This window comes from Lepisosteus platostomus, chromosome 12 (assembly GCF_059453375.1).
Source record: "Lepisosteus platostomus isolate fLepPlt1 chromosome 12, fLepPlt1.hap1, whole genome shotgun sequence".
NCBI lineage: Eukaryota > Metazoa > Chordata > Actinopteri > Semionotiformes > Lepisosteidae > Lepisosteus > Lepisosteus platostomus.
Genome location: NC_142622.1, coordinates 11,971,096 through 11,994,033, shown reverse-complemented (window position 1 = coordinate 11,994,033; position 22,938 = coordinate 11,971,096). Strand labels below are relative to the sequence as shown.

Below are 22,938 nucleotides of genomic sequence, written 5' to 3'. Positions count from 1 at the left end.
AAAGAGTAGAAAAGAACCACAACGTTTTAGCTGTGGAGCCTTCTTCAGGTGTGAAGAACCCACACCCGAAGAAGGCTCCATAGCTGAAACGTTATTTCTTCTCTTTTCAACATGGAATAAACCTTTACTTGTACCTTTGCAACCTACACATGCTGACACGGCTACCTACTTGAACTAATTTTCCCTTTAAATGTACACTCCATCTGAGGACAAATACAGTTCCTGAATGCAAATAAAATAGGTAAAAAAACAGATCAGTTCATTATTGCAATTATCTGATCAATTCCACACTGCTATTATTGTATCTGTTGGTGAAAATCTTTAGACTGTCATTTTCATGAGGCACTAAATACTTAATTGCATGGAGCACTAAATGACAAGAAATGTCAGCAGCAGCACACTTCGAAAGAGATTTGTGTGGAATTATGTAAAATCTATTTGAAGCCAAAGTTTCAAAACCCATTCTGACCAAGCTTCTGAAATGATAATTTTATAATTGTAGTCGTCCTTATCAGGGATAAGTAAACTCCATGTTACCTGCCATTAATGATGAAAGGAAATTATTAATGCAAACATTGCATTTCTGTGAGCCAGATCCATCAACACAGCTTCCAAAGAGAAGGAGAGATCCACACTTCCAAGAGAGCAGTGCTAATCCCTAATACAACGCACTAGAAGTTGGTAACATTCTTTAATGCTGCCAGTGTACTACAGATTTGTTTATTATAAACTTTTAATCAAATTTCTATTTTTAATTACAAGAATTTGAAAGCAATACATTGAATAAAATAATATACAACTTTTTCTCTGGTACATTTAATTGAATTTAGAAGTAAACACTGAAGCAAACACTCATAATTACTGTCAATCAAGTGTCTGAAAATGTACCATGAAAACATTTTAAATTTATGGCACAGAAAGACTACTCTGTTGGTGAGTGAGATCTGCATTAAGTAAATTACTTCAGCCATTTAACAGATTGATATAGAGTATTAAAGAGAATGTTTCACAGATAAATCAGAGATATAATAACAGGACTCAATTACCATTGCATCTGTGTATTCATCCAGTTTCTCAGGGGAAATGACCTTCTTGTGTTTCTGAAACAGGTCCTTCAGGAAGCTCTGTTGTGGAGAGAAAAAACAAGGGAGATATTTTTCTCCTTGTTAGTGGTTAATGCAAACAGATCACTGTGAAATGAGTGTGGCGGTTTGGCCAATAAGTATGCTGCATGCTTTAGCGTAACAGTTTTACTTAAAATCTATATGATTTGGGCTGAAAAAAAGGACCAACTACCATCCTGAAAAAAAACATTGTACCACCATACAGTATGTCTCAGCAGCGTTTAACTCATAGCAGTCCTGAAGAACAAGTTGGCTACGGATGTGGCATTTAATTGCACATACTGTGTACAGTAACTGGCCTGTGGTCATGGCAAAAGATTTCTTCTCTATGGGTTGGGCCCTAGGAACTATTCTATATACTGTACAGAAGATATTGCATTCATTGTACTGTATTTGCACATACTGAACATCTTTGCATATACTGAATCTAAACAGTCACATTTTATTCTTGTGGATAATGTGTCTATGTCATATTATATTAATTATTTATAATAGATTTATAGATGTCTTTAAATAGGGATGAGAATATTATGTTGACAGAAAACAAAGCTTTGTTTTTAATCTTCAATGGCCTTAGTGTTTACGACATACTGTGGCACATAAAGTAAATTAGAAAACATACTGTATAATAACGTTGAGCTAATGTTTACATACTGTAGCCCCTTTGAGGTTTGGTTCAAGCCATTTCTTAGCGTGACACTAATTTGACAGCAAAAAATGATGAAGGCAGTAAAATACAGGACATTTTCAACAGTTTAGATTTTGTGTACTTTAGCTAGGTGCTAAAATGCTTGTGTGTAAACTTTTTGCCTCCTGGAAGTACTAAAAAAAAAGATGTGCTTAAATCCATCTACAAAACACAGACAAAAACGGTAAGAAAAAAATTGCTCAATTCCTACTATGACAGATGTCATTTGTTCACCCCTAAACGCGGTGTTCCCAACTTGAGTCCTGTTTCAGGTTTTAGTTTAAATGGACTTTTGAAGAAAATTAGTTCATTTAGGTGGCAGTTGAAGGTTTTACTTGCTCTCAGGACCTGTGGTTTTAAAGAGAAATATAAAGCCTGCTGGACTACAGCCCTTCAGGACTGGAGCTGGATGCCAGCAATTTACACAGTGCCTCAGACTTGATGCAGCCACAATAACACAAGCTCCCTTCTATGGAGGTATGAGGCTGAAATACTGAATACTTCATCCACTGCAAAAAACTTTAATGGAGGAGAGAAATTGGACTCTTTCATTTTATATCCTGTACGTTTCAAGTGTTCAGTTCAACAGTTTTCTTTCAGGAGTTCATGCAGAACCACTGTGTGTACAGTATCTAAGTACAGTACATGTATATCTTTCCAGTGGCCAGGCCTTGTATCTTGTGGTTCCTGAAACCGTGAGATTTAAAGAGATCTAAAGAGCCTGCTGGACTGCTTTCAAGGATAAAAGGTAATGGATGAAAAGCATGTGACAATCACAGGGGTTACACTACGGTCTGAAGAATCTTTTATTCACTTTGTGTTTTTGCAAAATGTTTGCTATGCAGGTGCATTGTATTATAATTGTTAACCTTGTGTGTAGCAATTTCTATATCTTGTACTGGTTACTTTGCATCTGGTTGCATTCATTTAATCATTTGGTTATACCCTGCTAAAAAGCCTTTGCTCAGTACATCTTTTATACCTCCATAATTGCATTTTGTATCACTGCTTATAATTTTTATAGTGTATGCAAATTACATTAAAAAAATAGTCACTCAACTTATTCAACCAAGGCTTGAATTCCAGCTTGCCATAAGGTGTTGGATGGATGTCAATTTTTACATTCCAGCAGTTATGAATGGATTTTAGTTTAATTTAAACACATATACCAAAATCTGCATCATGGTATGTACTGTTTTGGAACAGGTGCAAGGACACATATACTGTATAATAGACATTCCATAAAATCCACAAGGTTAAGAGCACAAATGAATGACATCTTTATCAGTTGTCTGTTCTTCTACTTTAGTCATTTTCTTTGTCTGACCATATTTTAAACAAGTGGGATTCTTGAAATGTAACTCATATTAATATGGCAGTTTTGTATGTATCTGACCTTCACTTTGAATGGTACTGTCATTCAGTCATAAAGATGTGAAGTATTTCTAGTCTATTTATTGTGCTTCATTCTGTGCTTCTGTTTAAAGCAGTCTTTTTGAGGAGGTGGATGAGTAGATATAAAAGTACTGCATATATTGCCAACAGCAGTTACAGTACATCAGAAGCTGAAAATTTTAGTCTGTTCTGATGAGACAACTTTATTGTACTGTATTGAACTATCCAATCAGACATCTGAATACATCTGAAGAAAAGTTATAAAAATGAAACTGACATACACGCAACTGAAAAAATGAAACTGACACATTCAAAATTCAACATACCTAACGAAATTAAGAATAAATTCATACTCTACCTTAAGCTCTACGGCTGAAATAAATCCACTGCTATCAGCATCATATTTGCGCCAGATCTGGAGAGAGTTTAACATGGAAAAACATAACTATATTTAAACGGAACAAGAGAATAATAAATTGCTTACAATTATAGTGCTTTTCTGGACACTCCACTCAAAGCACTTTATAGGCAATGGGACTCCTCTCCACCACCACCAATGTGCAGCATCCACTTGGATGATGCAATGGCAGCCACAGAGGAGGAGAACAGAGGAATGAAGCCAAATCATTATTAGGAGGCCATGATTGGTAAGGGCCAATGGAAATTTTGGCCAGGACACCCCTACTCTTATCGGAAAAACGCCCTGGGATTTTTAACAACCACAGAGTCAGGACCTCGGTTTTACATCTCATCCAAAGGCTGGTGCCTTCTTACAGTATAGTGTCCCCATCACTATACTGGGGCATAAGGACCCATACAGACCACAGGGTGAGCGCCCCACTAACACCTCTTTCAGCAGCAATCTGAGTTTTTCCCAGGGCATAGCCCATATATTTTCCCAGATGTGGTCCATTTTGAGGGCAATACTGGAGAAAGGAGGTAAATATATACTGAAAATGTTGCAGTAAAAAAAAACATTGTTCTTAAAGGTGTAGCAGCATCCTAAGGCTTCATTCAAATCTTCTGTACATTATCCAGTTTTGTCTCTCTCAACATCCTTGTTAGTCAACTCACAGTGATACAGTATACTCACAAACTAGTAAGATTACATACAGTATACTGCATTTTTTTATAATCAAAAGAACTTACAGTATTTCTCTGAGATGCATATCAGGCACTTTTAATAGCTAACAGAGATGTGGGTCCCCAGTTATCTAACCACTGAGAACGCATCTTTGCTTTACAAGTACTAGGCTCCTACAGTACCTGCATGAACTCCACGCTGTTGTCCAGTGGAGTCTCTCTGCGGAAGAGCAGTAGGAAGTTCTCATCTTCAGGGAGCATCATATTGGCCAACTAAATATGACAAAGAGAAGACGTTTCAGTGACTGTTGCATTTGAAAGGCTCTATTAAAGGTTTGTGCTTCCATGCAGATATCACTACATGTTTGTTTTATACAACCAGTGGGTCTCCCAGATTAAAAATACTAATTATAGTTCGTAATACTGTATTTCAAATAATATTTTAAATTCTTATTAAATGAATTAACTGCATTCTAACATTTTGCCTTTCTCTTTTGGAAGCATGCATTTAAATCACATTGGTAATGTTCATCATACAAGACACATAGAACTTCATGGTTCTGTGAAAGTTCTACAGAACATATGTAATTAAGTTACTAAATATTTTTTCTTAGTATCTTATTTTTCTCTTATTAGATTTTTGCAATATGCAGTACTCTCAATGATCATCACCAGAGAGCAAACACTGAAAACTGACAATTCCATTAGAACTCAATCTTAAATCAACCTTTAAAAATTATTGCAAACAATTGTTGACTTGTTAGAAAAGATGGTGCTTGTTTGGAATCGGCCTGAAAAGACTGACAAAGTACTGTACATTTGTGGTTTAAAAATGTCCTCCACTGATTGGTTTGATCTGAACAGAGATGTTGATCTTCAGTAAAACCCAAACCAGACAATGTGAATGGAAATTTAGGGTGCATTTAAGACCAAGAGAAAACAGGAGATACTTCTCTACAGAAAGGACTGTGGCAGTCCATAACAAGCTACTCAGGCATACAGTATATTGCTGAAGCATGTAACCTCAAATCCCAAAAGAAGTGGCTGGATGAGACCATCAGACCAATCAGTCGCTCAGCTGCTACCAAGCAAATGCAGGCTGGAATTCTCCCCTTCCTGCTCATTACTAACCTATCTTACAATATGATGCTTTGCATAAATTCTTATATCAAAGCAGCTATGATTTACACACAGAAATGTACAAAACATACCAACAAATATAAGTAAACATTACACATAAATATAATACTAAATAACAGACATCTATCCATACATATTCATTTCACACCACCCCTACAGGAATCCACTAAACTATGCAAGAACCCTGTAGCATTACACTAAGTCCATATAATTCCACATTACCCCTTCACTTCTGAACATAATCCACTGATTGCACTTACCCTTGAACCATTACCCTTTCATTGTAAACTCACTTATGGAATATGGGCTAAAAGAATTAATCATTTTGTTAGAGTATAGATATCTTAGATTTGTGTTGTACAGAAAGACTGATGGTTACTGTATGTCATACTGCAGTACACTTTACATGACAGAACTGAATGATTATTGTTAATCACTAAGGTGGAATCATCAGAAAATTTGATTAGGAATTGGATTGGACCACAAGCAACTAAATGATTGGTATAGACAATGAAGAGCGCTGGTGACCTTATTTCCCTGGGGTACTCCACAGTAAGTTATTATTTTGGTAAAGGTATATTATTGCCTTTAACCTGCTGTAATTATACCAAATTATACCTGCAATTATAATTAGATGATTTTTTATAATAAAATACCAGGTCTGATTTTGATGGAAAAGTACTCTAGCATATGATTTTCATTTGTTTATACAGTATGCTTTGAAATAAGGTTAGTGAGGGTAACTACTGTATCTGTACTGTGACATAAGCAAACAGAAATGCATCTAGCTTAGCATTTACTGAGATTCTAAACCAAAATCCTCTCCCATTATTTCTTCATACTGTAACTGACGCAATAGCAGTTCATCTAAAATTGTTCTATTTGACAGGTTTTCTTTAGGAGGGGTATAATAAGGGAGGTTTTCCATAGTACAGGAATAGTATGCGTGTCTACTGAGATCTGGAAAGTTGGTTGCCACACTGCAGCTAATTTCAAAATAAATGCCTTTATATTATCAGAGCTAGTTGCCTTGCAAACTTTTGTGCACTGAAAGGTATTCATAACTTGGTCTGCATTAATGATAACCCTGTCTGAACTGTTAAGTGAAACTAACTTTAATATATTAAAGCATTTATCAGGGGTATCTGTATTATTACACCCGGTGAACAGCACATTCAGTCCATTTGAAAACAGAAGTTCATCAATCACTATTGGATTCCTGCATGAGGACAGTCCTGTCATTCTCTTCATGCTGTCCTAGAAGGTTCTAAAGTTATTAGATTTAAATACTCTCTATCCCCCAAATACTGCACCTGTTTTTCAGCCCGTTTTAGTTCAGTTATTCTTAAAAGCTTGCTTCATCGGAGTGACAGAGATCCCTGTGACGATCGGATTCATGGTGTTTGATGTGGTTATACTGTATATGACTTATCAATGTTGCTCAAATGCTCTACCTGCCTCAGTAGGGTCTTACTTGACAGCAGTGCAATAAAATAGCAAGCTGGCACAACAGCAGCATCAAGGCGCCAATACAGAGATAAAGGGCTAACTTTATCTTTTAACCTTTCCTTGGCTGCCAAGACAATTAAATTCTGGCCCACAAGTATCTTTATTTATGTTTCAGCAAAGTGCAGCTCTGCTGTTAGTTCAAGGTATTGTGCATTGTCAAAGAGTATGCCCATGATAATGTTAACCCACAATTTTATTAGCATTCTGAAAAACAACACTGCAAAATTACAGCCCAGCCTGTGCTTTTGTGAACTGATTATTCTAAGTGCATTATTAGATTTAACTGTGAAAATATGGGAACTGAGATTTACAGCCTTACAATGCTTGCTGGTGGTTTGAAAGTACAAGGCATAACTAACAATAAATACAGTGCCTTTTAAACGTTTTCATCCCTTCCATTTTATTGAATTAAAATATATATATGCACATTTTTAAAAGTGAATGTTAATTAAAATGTATAGGCTTGAATGCTCAAATGAAAACTTTTATGGGTGAAAGAAGTTCACCCAAGGCTGGAGCGGTGGCTCTGTGGCTAAGGCTCTGCACTTGTGGCTTGGAGGTTGCTGGTTCAAATCCTGCAGCTGGCAGAGGAATCCTACTCTGTTGGGTCCCTGAGAAAGACCATATACTGTAGATCTACTTTGTTGAGGGACTGGAATATTGCTGGACATTTTCTCCCATCTCAGGCACTGAACTCAGTAGCTCTTACTAAGTCACTTAATCTTTAAAGCATCTTCCCTCAACATTTATCTCCTTGCCCAGCACTTCAGTTTGGAGGAACACTTTTATCTAGTCAGTTCCTGGGTGGTACAATACACCTTCCATTCTTAATGTTCAGTTTCACTGTTCACAAAGCATTTTCAACTTTTTTAAAACAATTCTTTTGATCTGTGCCTTTATACAACTTTATATCTGAGTTGTTTTGAAAGCTTTTATCTATTTTTGTTTTTTGCTTTGAATGTGTAGAGTATGATATGTATATAAATTTAATTTCAAAGTAAATTTAATATACACAGTGTACAACAGACAGATATGTCAGTGTTCAACAAAGTAAATCCTTTTTAATTAAAAGACCTTCAAAAGGGCCACATGTAAAAGTGAGATTATGTATTTTAATTCTTAGGTCATTGCTGTTATTAGTTCCCAATGCCTCTGAATTCTGTATTTTCTCTTCTGGTTATTTGCAAGTGTATTAGAAGTCACATCACTGGCATTGAAAATTATTCAAAAGAAAACCTTGGTTTTCAATAGTGACAGTTTCTGTTACACTCAATGGGCTAGAACACAAACACAACTCTGCTGCTGTTTTCCACAATATATGAAATAAGTACTGTATTAGAAGTGTTAAATAAAAAAAAAAACAGGCTCAATCAAATAGAAAGCCACACAACATAATCTATTTGAGTAACAGCAATTGAGCTCAATAAGCATTCAATATAATCTGAGCATTCATCCTTTATCTGTACTCTGCTTTGTATTATTAATCAGTTCTCAATCCAAACACAGGTCTCCCTGGATATCTACTGCCTGTAATTTGAGAATGTATCATTAATGAGAACCTTAATCAAAGGCTTTCTGAAAATCTAAATACACCATATCATATGCTTTCTGTGAATACATTATGTAGTTGCTTGTTCAATAAATAAGTTGGTTTATGTTGGCAGGGTCTAGCTTTTCTAAATTCATGTTGACTGTTCACTAGTATCTCAATTCCATATAGATGATCCTTTAATTTAGTTTTAACAATTGTTTCCATAACTTTACATGAAATAGAAGCCCAGCATTTTGGTTTGCATTTACTGCACGTGGTTCATTTTTAGTCACCCATTCTACAAATGTGTAGAATCGCCAGCAGCCATATCACCCTGCAACTCACAACTGGTAACTCACTGAAGGTAAGCAGGTGTGAGCCTGGTCAGTACCTGGATGGGAGTCCTTCTGGGAAAAACTAAGGTTGCTGCTGGAAGAGGTGTTAGTGGGGCCAGCAGGGGGCGCTAACCCTGCAGTCTATGTGGGCCCTAATGCCCCAGTATAGTGATGGGGACACTATACTGTAAAAGGGCACCATCCTTCGGATAAGACATAAAACCGAGGTCCTGACTCTCTGTGGTCATTAAAAATCCCAGGGTGTTTCTCAAAAAGAGTAGGGGTGTAACCCCGGCGTCCTTTCCCAGTGGCCCTTACCAATCATGGCCTCCTATTAATCCCCATCTATGAATTGGCTTCATTACTCTGCTCTCCTCCCCACTGATAGCTGATGTGTGGTAAGTGTTCTGGTGCACTATGGCTGCCAGGTGGATGCTGCACATTGGTGGTTGTGGAGGGGAGTCCACATTACCTGTATAGCGCTTTGAGTGGAGTGTCCAGAAAAGCGCTATATAAGTAAAAGGAATTATTATGTGGACTACACCAGTGATTTTCTTGTTTTGAGTTACTGATGGAAGTGTTGTGTCAATGGCGTCTGAATAACATCTTTTGTTTCCTTGAGTACATCTGCTAAGATACCATCACGACTTGAGGATTTATTAATCTTCAGTGCTTCTAGTCACCAAAATACTTCTGCCTCTTCTATGGTACTAATGTTTAAATACAGAACTTTGTTCTTCTAGTACCTAAGGAAGAAATTGTTCATCCTTAGTGAACACATGAAAAATACTCAATATACAGTGCCTTGCGAAAGTATTCGGCCCCCTTGAACTTTTCAACCTTTTGCCACATTTCAGGCTTCAAACATAAAGATATAAATTTTTTATTTTATGAGAAGAATCACCAACAAGTGGGACACAATTGTGAAGTGGAACGAAATCTATTGGATTTTTGAAACTTTTTTAACTAATAAAAAAATGAAAAGTGGGGCGTGCAAAATTATTCGGCCCCTTTACTTTCAGTGCAGCAAACTCACTCCAGAAGTTCAGCGAGGATCTCTGAATGATCCAATGTTGTCCTAAATGACTGATGGTGATAAATAGAATCCACCTGTGTGTAATCAAGTCTCTGTATAAATGCACCTGCTCTGTGATAGTCTCAAGGTTCTGTTGAAAGCGCAGAGAGCATCATGAAGACCAAGGAACACACCAGGCAGGTCCGTAATACTGTTGTGGAGAAGTTTAAAGCCGGATTTGGATACAAAAAGATTTCCCAAGCTTCAAACATCCCAAGGAGCACTGTGCAAGCGATCATCTTGAAATGGAAGGAGTATCAGACCACTGCAAATCTACCAAGACCTGGCCGTCCCTCTAAACTTTCAGCTCAGACAAGGAGAAGACTGATCAGAGATGCAGCCAAGAGGCCCATGATCACTCTGGATGAACTGCAGAGAACTACAGCTGAGGTGGGAGAGTCTGTCCATAGGACAACAATCAGTCTTACACTGCACAAATCTGGCCTTTATGGAAGAGTGGCAAGAAGAAAGCCATTTCTCAAAGATATCCATAAAAAGTCTCGTCTAAAGTTTGCCACAAGCCACCTGGGAGACACCCCAAACATGTGGAAGAAGGTGCTCTGGTCAGATGAAACCAAAATCGAACTTTTTGGCCACAATGCAAAACGATATGTTTGGCGTAAAAGCAACACAGCTCATCACCCTCAACACACCATCCCCACTGTCAAACATGGTGGTGGCAGCATCATGGTTTGGGCCTGCTTTTCTTCAGCAGGGACAGGGAAGATGGTTAAAATTGAGGGGAAGATGGATGCAGCCAAATACAGGACCATTCTGGATGAAAACCTGTTGGAGTCTGCAAAAGACCTGAAACTGGGACGGAGATTTATCTTCCAACAAGACAATGATCCCAAACATACAGCAAAATCTACAAAGGAATGGTTCACAAATAAACGTATCCAGGTGTTTGAATGGCCAAGTCAAAGTCCAGACCTGAATCCAATCGAGAATCTGTGGAAAGAGCTGAAAACTGCTGTTCACAAACGCTCTCCATCCAACCTCACTGAGCTCGAGCTGTTTTGCAAGGAAGAATGGGCAAGAATTTCAGTCTCTCGATGTGCAAAACTGATAGAGACATACCCCAAGCGACTTGCAGCTGTAATCGCAGCAAAAGGTGGCTCTACAAAGTATTAACGCAAGGGGGCCGAATAATTTTGCACGCCCCACTTTTCATTTTTTTTATTAGTTAAAAAAGTTTCAAAAATCCAATAGATTTCGTTCCACTTCACAATTGTGTCCCACTTGTTGGTGATTCTTCACATAAAATAAAAAATTTATATCTTTATGTTTGAAGCCTGAAATGTGGCAAAAGGTTGAAAAGTTCAAGGGGGCCGAATACTTTCGCAAGGCACTGTATGAAATAAGTAATGTGTTAGAAGCATTAAATAAAAACACAGGCTCAATCAAACAGAAAGATACACAACATAATCTGTTTGAGTAACAGCAATTGAGATCAATATGCGTTTTCAAACTTTGCTTGCTTCCTCATTCATGCACAAACATGAACAATTGATAAAATTAACAAAGGTTTTAAGAATAGAACAACTAAAATTTAATAGTCTTAGAATGTAACGACCATTTAAACCTTGTCTTGCTGTGATTCAGGGATTTGTGCTTTGAAATTTGTGCACTTCTATACATTTTTCAAAAATCATCTCAAGATACTCATAACTATGTGAGGTGCTCCATTATTTTGCTTCAGTCAAGATCATTAGCTTACACATGAACTTGTTTGATCAATTCTAAACTCCTACACATAGGTCTCCTCTTACACAAAACAGTGTTGCTCTTTACTTCAAATAAAATTCAACAACCAGAGGGAACAAAAGGCCTCAAGGACTCTCCCTTGCTTATAGGTTGTGTCTTTTGACAAACATTCTCCTGACATAATCACATAAATATTCTGAACCAACAGATTTCTTTCTTGATTTTCTGTTATGAATAAGGAATGCATTATGATAGCATATTCTAAACTTTTCTATTGTAAACTTTCTAAAATCTTCCAAATGTGCCACAAAAAACAACTATTTTATACTGTAAATATATTCTATGAATTTTATTTTATGCAGTAATAAAGCAAAAAACAAAGCTTTATCCGATCCAAACCAATGGTTCTAATGTGCTTTTGGTGGTTACTGGAAGAATCTTCTGCTCTCATCTTCTCATGTGCATCTGTAAATAAGTTGACCATTACTTAAAGATTCATTTCTGTCAAGGTACATACAGTCTGTGGGAATGTCGACTCCCAGACCACAAACATGTGCCACATGTGCCAGTATGTCATCAGGTTACATGTGCGTGTTTGGGTGGTCTTTAGATCTAGCTAAAGATCTTCAGTTCTCCTTCTCCTGTGGAACAGTTCTTCAATCCTTTAATCCACGGGACATACAGACAAATTCCTGTCAAACTCTTCTTAGTTCTCCATTTTTCTTCCTTTCATTCCCTGGAACCCCTGGCACACCTGACACACTCAACTGGGCTCACCCTTCAACTGACAGGGAATCTGTTCAATACTAAAAAGCCTATCAATTTAAAATATTGCCTTAAGACAGTCTTCCCTTCACTGGAAGATACATGTTCCCCCTCTCATCAGTGGCCTACTGGTGTACCACTGGTGTAAACAACACTTATCTACTACTCTATAGAGACTAAGTAGAATTCAATTTAATCCAGGAATACATACCACAAAAAGAAATGTTAATTATTTGAGTCTATATTTATTTACTTAATCCAACTTTATCAAATGAAGCATAGAGCTCGGAAATACTGAAAATACAATACAATGTGAGTGATGACACAACCATGTATGACTCCTGTCCAAATTTTAAAAATCTCCATAATGGATCTATTATTGAGGATCACTGCAGGCATATCATTATGAAAATGTTTGATGCTGATGATGTTTAGAGAAAGATTAGAGGTCTCTTTGTGCTGCATCCTTAATCCACCAGCACAGCCACAGATATTCCTGGTGGTACAGTACATCGTCTGTCTGTTGTGCCATTCATGATATGTCTGTAGAATGTATAGGATGCAGGAATCCTAGCTGGCCTTCATTGTAACCAAAGTGTTTCCAGCACTTGAAAGAGACCTTCTGTACTTCACCTTGTCAGTTAATCCCTTTAGAGGTTGAAATTTGGGAATTATGCACACAAAAAGTTACTGTACAAACAAGAGGAGGATATTTGACTCATGTACTGTAGCTCATTGTTAGTTAGTAGTTAATTGATCCCAAAGTCTTATCCAACCATTTTTTGAAAGAAGTCAGGTTATTGGCTTCAACAACATATCTGGAAAGTTTGGTCCATATTCTCGCATGTCTTGGGGAAGATCACCCCCTGTTCTTAGTTTTAAATACACCTCCAACATAGATTTCACTTGTGCCCTCTTGTTTATATTTGACGGTTCATTATGAAGACTTCTGCTGGCCTCAAGAGCTTTGAACTGAGTTGTCAATGCTCTTGAGGATTTTAAATACTTGTATTAAGGCTCCTCCTAATCTTCTATGTTCAAGACTAAAAAGCCTATCAATTTAAGATATTGTCTAAAGACCTATAATGAACCGGGTTGCTAGTTACTGTATATTTTGACTGATTCCAGAGCATTCTAAAAGAGTGCATTATACAAAAATGCCTAGATTTCAATTTTATGTTTTTATCAATATATTCTAGCATTTTGCTGCCTTTTTAATTGCTTCCTCACAATGATTTGAAGATGTAGAAGACGTGTCAACATAATCACCAAAGTATTTTTCATAAGTAAAAATATGTAGAGATTAATTTCATATTGAAAAGTAAAGTAGAAAGAATAAACATTTTCCTTTGGAGGCATCACACTTGATGGAAGACAATTTTTTTGTACTTTTCAGCCTCTATCTGTTCTTTATTATAAATAGTTACATTATGATGCTGAAATTTTGCTTTCAATTTTAAGCAGATCCTTAAAAAGATGTCTAAGTAACACTACAGCTCTTGCATGAACAGTATTACAGTGTATTTACAGTATGATTGATGCCATGCGAAGTAACTACAGTATATTGTATATCATGCAAACTCAAAAAGTCTCAGGAATGAATGCAATCAACTATACCTCTTGGATCTGTAGGCGTCCATCAGCAGTAGCATCATAGGCTGACATAAATCTCTCTTTTAATCGCTGGACCTTCTCTTCTGTTATTTTATTCTTCAAAAGAGCAGAAAGAAAGAAATCAGCTAAACAAGTACACAAGGACATTGAGAAGAGTCTGTTGTTTTCAATTGTTGTTTCAATCCATACTACTGGCTTTACTATGTCTGTTATTTTATTTATTCTGATTCTGTTTTTGACAAGAACTAGGTACTCAAAATGTGATTACCACTTGAAAATATACTATTTTCTGGCCCAACCAAAGGACAACTACAAACCACTTCCATGTAAACCTGTAATTGACTGATGTTTTTGTTTGCTTCTGTTGACAATTTAAATCTTAAGCAACTATGTAAAAGTTCATAGACTAATCTATGAAAAAAGTTCAAAGACTTATTTAACAATGGTTCCTGATGACAATGTAAATAAACTATTATTAATGAACTTATTATTATTGAAAAACAAATAGCCACTCTTATAACTTGTTTGTATGCTGTTGTACAGAAAATGTTTGAATGTATACCACTAGCTATAAAAATTTAAAGGGGCAGATGTACAATACATTCATACTCAAATAGTGAAAAACAAAATTTTAGTTCAAGAAGTATTTTGACTAACTGTGCATATAAAACCTTTGATAAGCAGCTTATACAGTAGCTTTGAAAAATAGCTTAAGTATCTTCAGTCTGGTTATTTACCAAGCACATAATAGACCTTGTACTGTACAGTATATTCAATTTTAAATAGCACTACACAAAATACTTATTCTTAAGTAACACTTGAATATAATTTTACACTCTTGTTCTTATTTACTTAGGTTTTAACCAGAATAAGAAAACGTCAGCACAAAGGATTTTTTAACTTGTTGTTTGAAATAAAATGTGCAGTTAATAAATCAGGCATGAAATCAATTTTCAGTTTTTTTTTTTATTTTACAGATTATCTTACGGTGGCATAATGGTTTAGCATCGTTGTTTGTGGCCCTGGGCTCAATTCCAGACCTGAGGTGATATCAGCATGGAGTTTGTATGTTCTTCCTGTGTTTGAGTGGGTTTCCTCTGGGTACCCCAGTTTCCTCTACAGTCCCAAGACATACTGGTAAGTTCATTAGCTTTCAGTAAAAATTTGCCCTGGTGTGAGTGTGTGGATGTTTGTATCTGTGTGTGCCTGGAGATGGACTGGCATCCTGTATAGCGTGTATCCTGCCTTGTGCTTGTTTCTTGCTGAGATAGGCTCAGGCTCCCCTGCAACCCAGTATTGAATAAAGTGGTTAGGTGAGCAACCCAGTATTGAATAAAGTGGTTAGGTAATGGATGGATGGATGTGCTGCTCATATCATAATGTTTTAATTGAATGGAAAGATTATCTGTGTTATCTCCATATTGTCATTCTCCTCTATACCATTCATGACACTGTGCTTCTGATTACCCCTGTTAATGGCAACCCAAGGATCTCTCCTAAGCCACTATTCTCGTGATGGTTCTACAGTATAAAGACATTACAAATATTGACACACATGTATTATCTTAAATCCAATAAAAATGGATCTTTTTGCTTTCAAGTGTAGTGTAGTGTAGTGTAGTGTAGCAGATGCTAATGAATGATTATTTATTTGGTCAATATCCATGTTATTCTGTAATAAGAAAGACTCAAGACCATAAGGACGATGCTGCGGAATAAATGCTAAAAACAAGCCACATTTATGGTTTATTTTCATTATAGAGAACAGAAGGTGAATCTTTAAAACCAAATTTCGTTCACATCAGAACCCTAATCAAGATGCTGCCAACACAATTATTCTATTATTCCCTGTTGGAAACTGAAGAACACAACCTTCAATAATGTCATATTACTATTTTGTGATGAAAAATTATTGCTTCATATGAACCAGATTTCAATCATGTCTACTTTTTTTCGTCAGCTACGTGATTCTGTTCATGAGCCTACCTGTTCCTTAAGCTATTTAAATGGGATATACAGTACATTTTATTCATAAATAGATTCTCTTTTTAAAATGTTTCCAAATTTTATAATGTCATTTACACAATTGGGAAAATCTGGGATTTTGTTCAGCTATTTCATTAAAAATCTGTGTAACTCCTGAGGCTTATGTTGATCAACCATATGAAGTTCTGTATGTTTTCAAAATGCCAAAGTGAAGAGTGTTTACATTGAGTACTTTGACAAAGTAGACCATCCACATTCAGACCCTTACACAGTTTTCATATTTTGTTGCTTTAAAAAGTGCAATATTTGTTATGAACACAATCTACTCCACACATTCAGTGAAAAACAAAAGAATTGAAAAGTCATAATTACATAAATATTCATACCCTTTGCTGTGACAAATCTAAATTAAGTGCACACAATTACCTTCAAAAGCCACAAATTTTTCAGAGTAGGTCAAGAGTTACAGAGCACAGTGGCTGAATGGGAGAATATGTCCACGGGTCAACAACATCATGCTCACTGCAGAAAAGGGGTTTGAATGGAACAACACAAACATTTCACAAAGCACTTACTACCAACCTGCCAAAAAGCTTTGTGGTCAGGAAAGACAAAATCCTAACATTTTGGTGTAAATACAAAGTATTACATCTGAAGCCATCCATACTGTCAAACATGGTGGTAACAGCATTATGGTATGCTGTATTTCTGCTTCTCATTAGCACGGACTGAGAAGTTTATGAGGACCTAGATAAAAGGCCTACAACTAGAACAAAAATTCACTTTTCAGCAGGACAATGACCCGAAGCACAAGGCCAACACAATATTAGTGACGTAAGAATTAGAAATTGAATGTCCTTGAGAATCCCAGTTAAATCCTATTGCCTTACATCCTATTGATACCGTGGAAAGATTTGAAAACTGCTGTGCATAAGGGATCCCCAAGCAACCTGAAAGAGCTTCAGCACATCTGCCAAAACAAATAGGCAGACAGTGCACCGTATATGTTTGCACATTTGATAGACTTTCTAAAAACAATTAACAGCAACTGCTGTCAAAAGTACTTCCACCACACATTGGGTTCATGGGTGTTAATACTTCTGCATACACATACAACATTTTGTTTTTTTATCTGAGTTTTGCTGATATTTACTGAAATCTATATTACCCTTAGAAGTCATCAGTTTCAACATTAATGTATTGAAAAAAATATTGTTTAAAAAAGTGGCATGTATTATTTTGTACTTTCATGAAATGGGAAACCCATAGGAATCATCTGAATTTGCAAGGTGCTATATTCCAGTATGATATGAACTTCCTTTGGACTGCTCCTTGACAAACCTTGTGCAGTTTGCAAGTAAGTTTTCAAAATAAAAAAAACTAAGAGGTAAAAAACAGGTTACAATTCCTGAGAAAGGCCAAAAAGGGTAATGCCTGCATTAATATCCTCAGGAACATGCATTACTGTTCCACATCTTTCATTAATTTATTGTTTGATAAACTGAAATGGAAATTATATGTAAAAATACACAACATTGTTGTGTGATATGGTCTCTATCCATAGAATTAGGCCATCATGTTTCACTTCCTAATGAATATACTCTTAATGAATAATCGACTGACTCCTTCAAAAAACAGTGCTCTAGAAGGTCTTTAGCTTCAATAAGAAAATAAGCTACTAAATACTGTATATAACACTAAAGCTACAAGTGTGCCTTAAAAGAAGGGAATAAAAAGAGCAACATCCATGTTTTAACAGGTGTGACTGCATTTTTCCAAAAAATGCTTTGTGTAATCAGCATGGAACAACGTTTTTAACAGATGTTGTATAGTTTTAGAATACATTCTGTACAAGACATCAAAGATAACATTTGTGTTGGACACTCATTACTAACTACATATTTTTTATTAAAGTAAGAATTGTCCTAATGAGCTTTATCAACTAATCAATTTCCTGTTGGCATGACAATGCTACATTTCTCAGAAATGCATTATGGCAATAGGCTACTCTGCCTTCTCGTTAATACTGCATGGGGGAAAACACAGGCTTTTTCATTGTTTATTTTCAGGAAAAACAATAGGAATAATGCAGACAGTCTCAGTGAAATCCTGCTCCATTTTGAACGGTATGTGAAACACTTAGAAACATGGTGTTCAGCTTTAGAATTGTATTTGAAAGATTAATATGAGCATTCTGCAGTGGACTAGGGTTCAGGGTGTATCCCACCTTGTGTCTAATGTTTCCTAAGATAGACTCTGGGCCACCGTACCCTGAATTGGATAAGTGGCTATGAAAGTGATATGAATGTGAACATTAATTTGTTTTAAAGTTTTATGAAATACATTTTCACATGATGTTTTGAAGACTTTTGTTCCAAAAATGTAATGATTAAAATAGGCTTAATAGGTTAGGTCACTTGTACTGCATATTATAGTGTCATACACATAAAAGACTTACAGCACATCTGGAATCTGCACCATTAAGCTTCCATCCTGATTTTAGTGCATTAACCTTTGTGTATGCTGATATCCATCTATCCGTTTTCAATAATTGCTAAGTACTACATGGATTTGCAGTAGACCGGAAGTCTAACCCGGCAGACAATGGACAAAAGGCCATATTTATTAAATTACACTATTCCCACTTGTCAGTCTAAAACATCCACATTTTAACTAGGCTACACAAGGTATAATTACAAGCAAAAGTCAATAAGTAGAAGACTAACCAGTTTACTCAGCAATATAATAAAATAAATGAATTTCCTACCAAGCTTGATGCAGCTCCAGGTTTGTGAGACTTACTGTTAAATCTCAAAATCCCACATCCCCCAGACAAGTTTTATTAAGACTGACATTTTGTTATGAATATGCCTGCAGTATAATTCTGTAAAGTGCTCTGTGGCAAACTGTTGTGAGGGGATTTATGACTTCATAAGTGATTAAAATGCACTGTAAATCAAAATACCAGGAGCATGGGTTTTATTATATAAGACGTTAGTGTTGAGAAGGTAAAGAAGGATTAGTTTTTACAGTGATGCAATATAAAATAAAAATTGGGCAATGCATTTTATTTTAAATTTGTGAAACAAGATGAAGGTGATGAAATCTTGAGGAATAATCTTCTCATAGTGAGAACTTTAACAGGCAATGAAAGGGATGCTGTTGAAGCAAACGTCTGCAAGCATAGCAAACCTTACACACTTTTTAAATGCATTATTTAGACACATTGTGTATAACACAATTGCAGCTATTTTTAGCAGCCATTAAATTGGCTCTCTTATGCTGTAGTTAAGTACAGTGAAGCACTATTCATGAAAAGAGCTTCACTGGTGATACTTGAATGTATTATCTAAATCAGCTGGAGAGTTTTCTTTTATAAAAATGGAAAACTGTGACATGAATTTTATTTGAATATTACATATAAATTGTATTTAACATTTCATAGAAATGTTCAAACAGTTCTGTGAATCTTTGGTGTGTGATAAATTCAGCAGGAAAACAGGAAATCCTTAATTTGGAACACACCAGAACAACATAATTGAATTGTGAAATGCATTATCATGTTCCCTGCAGCTGAAAATACAGCCTTCTTCTCTCCTCTTGGAAAATATGTGCTTTCAAATCAGAAAGGGGGCTGTAAAAAAAAGTGTACACTCTATAAGAGCCCTTTATGATGATCTTAGAATCTCCCCATTTGTCAATATGCGAAATGTTGTTACTATCAGAAGAAATGTGTCTACAGTAGGTTTAGGCTGAAATATAAAGTAGAAGAAGTAAGTGAGCTGCAGGTGTTTGTGTTTACAGATGTTTGCTCTCTGGCTTCAAAGGGCACTACAATCCTGTATTGCATGACAGAATTGGAACTGGCATTTAAATGGGGTCCAGAACTCTCACATTTACATCTTTTGCTACTGCTCTGGGTTTTTGTTGTCATACTCCCCCACTTTTGAATGATCCATTGCTTTTAGCCCATACAAGAGATGAAAAATGATAAGGATACAAAATATTGGTGGCCTTTAATACTATAGGAAACTAAAATATATATATATATATTTTACTTTAGACTTAAGAGAATTAATATCCATCCATTTCCTAACTGCTTTATCCAATTCAAGGTCACAGGGGAGCTGGAGCCTATCCTGGCAAGCAAAGGGCGCAAGGCAGGACACACCTTGGACGGGATGCCAATCAATTGCAGGGGACAGACGAACACACACATTCACACACTCACATCAGCGCAAGCTATCCCAAACTCCAATTTACCTACCAATATGTCTTTGACTGTGGAGGAAACTGGAGCACCCACAGTAAAACTATTTAAACAGAACCCTGGAGAACATAGAAACCCCAAGAAGATAGCACTCCAGGAATCAAACCCAGGGTCCCAGTGCTGTGAGGCAGCAATGTGGAAAGGTCTCAGGTGTGCCAAGGAATATGAAGATATTGTGTTGTAAAAAGTGTGGATCACATGCTTTGTATAGCTCTTTCTAGCACTGAACTAAGCATTAAACAGTTAGCTGGATGAGACAAGCTCCCATTTCACATTCTAAATCATAAAATTGTAATAAATGATTCATTTCAAAATATATGTTGGTCCTTGCAAATCCCATTTTAAAATCAGTTGGGACATTAAAAGTGAAAATCACAAATGCTGGGGTACTGCCAAGAGAAGAACTTTCTGAAGCTATGCTCTGTTGCCTTAAGGTTTGAAAGCTATCTGCAGCCATTCTGAGAAGGGAATGTAAACTCTTTTGCAAAGGTTACAGCTTTGTTTGCAAAAGTGGTCAAATTTGCAAACTAAAAAAGCATGAAAATGACCTTTTCTGATTAGTTCACAACCAAGATCAAAATAGTTCTAATTGTATGGATTATGATTGCTAGAATCATAAAGACAATATACTAGCTCAGTATTGTACTATTTAATTTTTTTCTATTCTGTTGAACATTTTCAGTGCTTGAACTATAGAGCTCAACCATTGGACACTATAAATAAGACACATCACAGTGTTTTGAGAAGAACAGTTTGCTTATTGCAAAATATATATTTTCTACTCAGTTAAAATTAAAATCATAAATCATAAAAGACGAAATGTAACAAGAATTATAGTTTAGGCATTAGCTTGACTAAGGTGAAGGAAATCGCTCTCCCATCCTTGCCTCAAAACAATTATTACACTTTATCCTGATTTGTTGTCTGAAAAATGACATCCCACTCGCTCTTCACACTTATAACCAAGGGGACATCAATGAAACGCCTTTTCTGGAACTATTTGATTCTTTGACTCAAAAAAGTGTTGAGGATCAAACGACTGAAGTTACGGAACTTACCCCGGCACCTAGTTGTTTCATCATATAGCGAAAAAATTCATCGAGTTCTTTTCCCTCAATATAGCCGTTATCTATGAACGTAACAAACAGCAGTTAGTATTTTTACACGAACGAAATCAGTACAAGCAGTGATGCGTTTAAATATGACTTTTGAAAAGTAGTGTTTCGGATCAATTAAAATAACATGAAAAAATATGCTATAAATTGGGTTTCATTTAAAAGCAGACATGCTAAACAGAACAACTACTTCTGTTATGATAAGTAGTGTTTGTAAGCATAAATAACGTTTGAGATACGTCAAGGTTTGGAGCGTTTTGTACCAGAGATTTTTAAATAAATATATACTGTACATTCACTTCACATGCATTAGTTTCTAAAGCTGTATCTGTTATTTGACCTAAACACAAAACATTGTATGGACGTCTTTGTCTAAAAACGAATAAAAAATACGGATAAACTCAATATCCATAAATGGTTACTTTCTGAAAATGATTTCTAATAAAACAAGACCTTACCATCAGCGTCAAAGTGCTGCCAGATTTTCAGAAAACCAACTGCGTCCAGGTTATCAAAGGTGCTGTCCATGGTGATTACAAAAGTTGAAAAAAAAAACTCGGAAAGGAAATCAACAAGTATATAAAACACTGAACTTTAAGAGAGAGACCGTTGTTTTAGATACTAAGGATAAAAGAGATGTGGTTACCGACACCTATCCAACGGATTAGGTTAAACTAATTTTTTCTTCGTACTTTATAAGCAGAAAACCCCTCCTCCAAGTGATGGACGAGTAACTTAATTCATGACGCCTGCGTACAAAAGGGATTACCTTTTATTTTCAACGAAAGACTACTTATGATATATGGCAACTGCTGCGGTTCAGATTGTAACGATTACAGTAGAATAGCTCTGTTTTAGCTCTGTTAACAAGTAATTGTTTTAACTGGTTGTTATGCTACCTTAAGGTTATTTTTCATAAACGAAAAAAGGTCTCCATTACTGGTCCTTGAGAGCACCACCACAGTTAGTCTCTTAATGTCAGTTTAATCACCCTTTTTTAATAGTAACACTTGGAAGTTATGGTTCCATTAAGGGATCTCTGGTCTTTCATAACCGAAGGGTATTCTGATTTGTGTTCCAAATGATCTCTAAAGTACAGTAGGCTTAAACTAACAAATAACACGACCAAATAAACCAAGGTTTTCAGATACTGTATGTATGATTTAGTGATTACTTATAAACACCTTTTGGACTGAGACTCTGGACCGAGATTGAAGTCGCGACCTCTATGGAATATCGAAGGGAAGTCCTGTAGTTTGCATGTATTGATAAGTTTCTCTGAAATAATAATTTTACCAAAAAATCTAGAAATGTTATTCAAAGCACATGACACTGAGACAATTTGTATCATATTATTTATTTATTCATTTTTGGTAAGCAAAAAGGCTTCAAAATAAACACCACGAATCATACTACTACGAAGAATACGAACATGCAGAATTCTGAATAATTGGGAAAAAGCATCTTTAAAAGGGGCCATTTTCTATTGGCAGCAAAAAATGTAACACGTGGACGCTGCGCTACAGTTGCGTCAAAGGTTGTTAATTAGGGCTATATACATAATTTGAAAAAATCGCTTTACCATACAATTTACCATTTAA

The 22,938-nt window shown here is 36.0% G+C and overlaps 1 protein-coding gene across 1 annotated transcript in view; it reads right to left on the bottom strand.

Annotated features, from left to right (window-relative positions):
• The window catches only part of LOC148651111 (secretagogin-like), a 28,363-nt gene extending 5,714 nt beyond the window's left edge, over window positions 1–22,649 (bottom strand). The window contains exons 1-6 of the mRNA XM_088601004.1: window positions 21,796–22,649; window positions 21,281–21,351; window positions 13,970–14,062; window positions 4,474–4,563; window positions 3,566–3,622; window positions 1,047–1,124 (exon numbers count right to left, since the gene is read on the bottom strand). Coding sequence (XP_088457130.1) covers window positions 1,047–1,124; window positions 3,566–3,622; window positions 4,474–4,563; window positions 13,970–14,062; window positions 21,281–21,351; window positions 21,796–21,865 — 459 coding nt within the window. The 5' untranslated portion in view covers window positions 21,866–22,649. The remainder of the gene's footprint in view (window positions 1–1,046; window positions 1,125–3,565; window positions 3,623–4,473; window positions 4,564–13,969; window positions 14,063–21,280; window positions 21,352–21,795) is intronic.
• Between the last annotated feature and the right edge of the window lie 289 nt (window positions 22,650–22,938).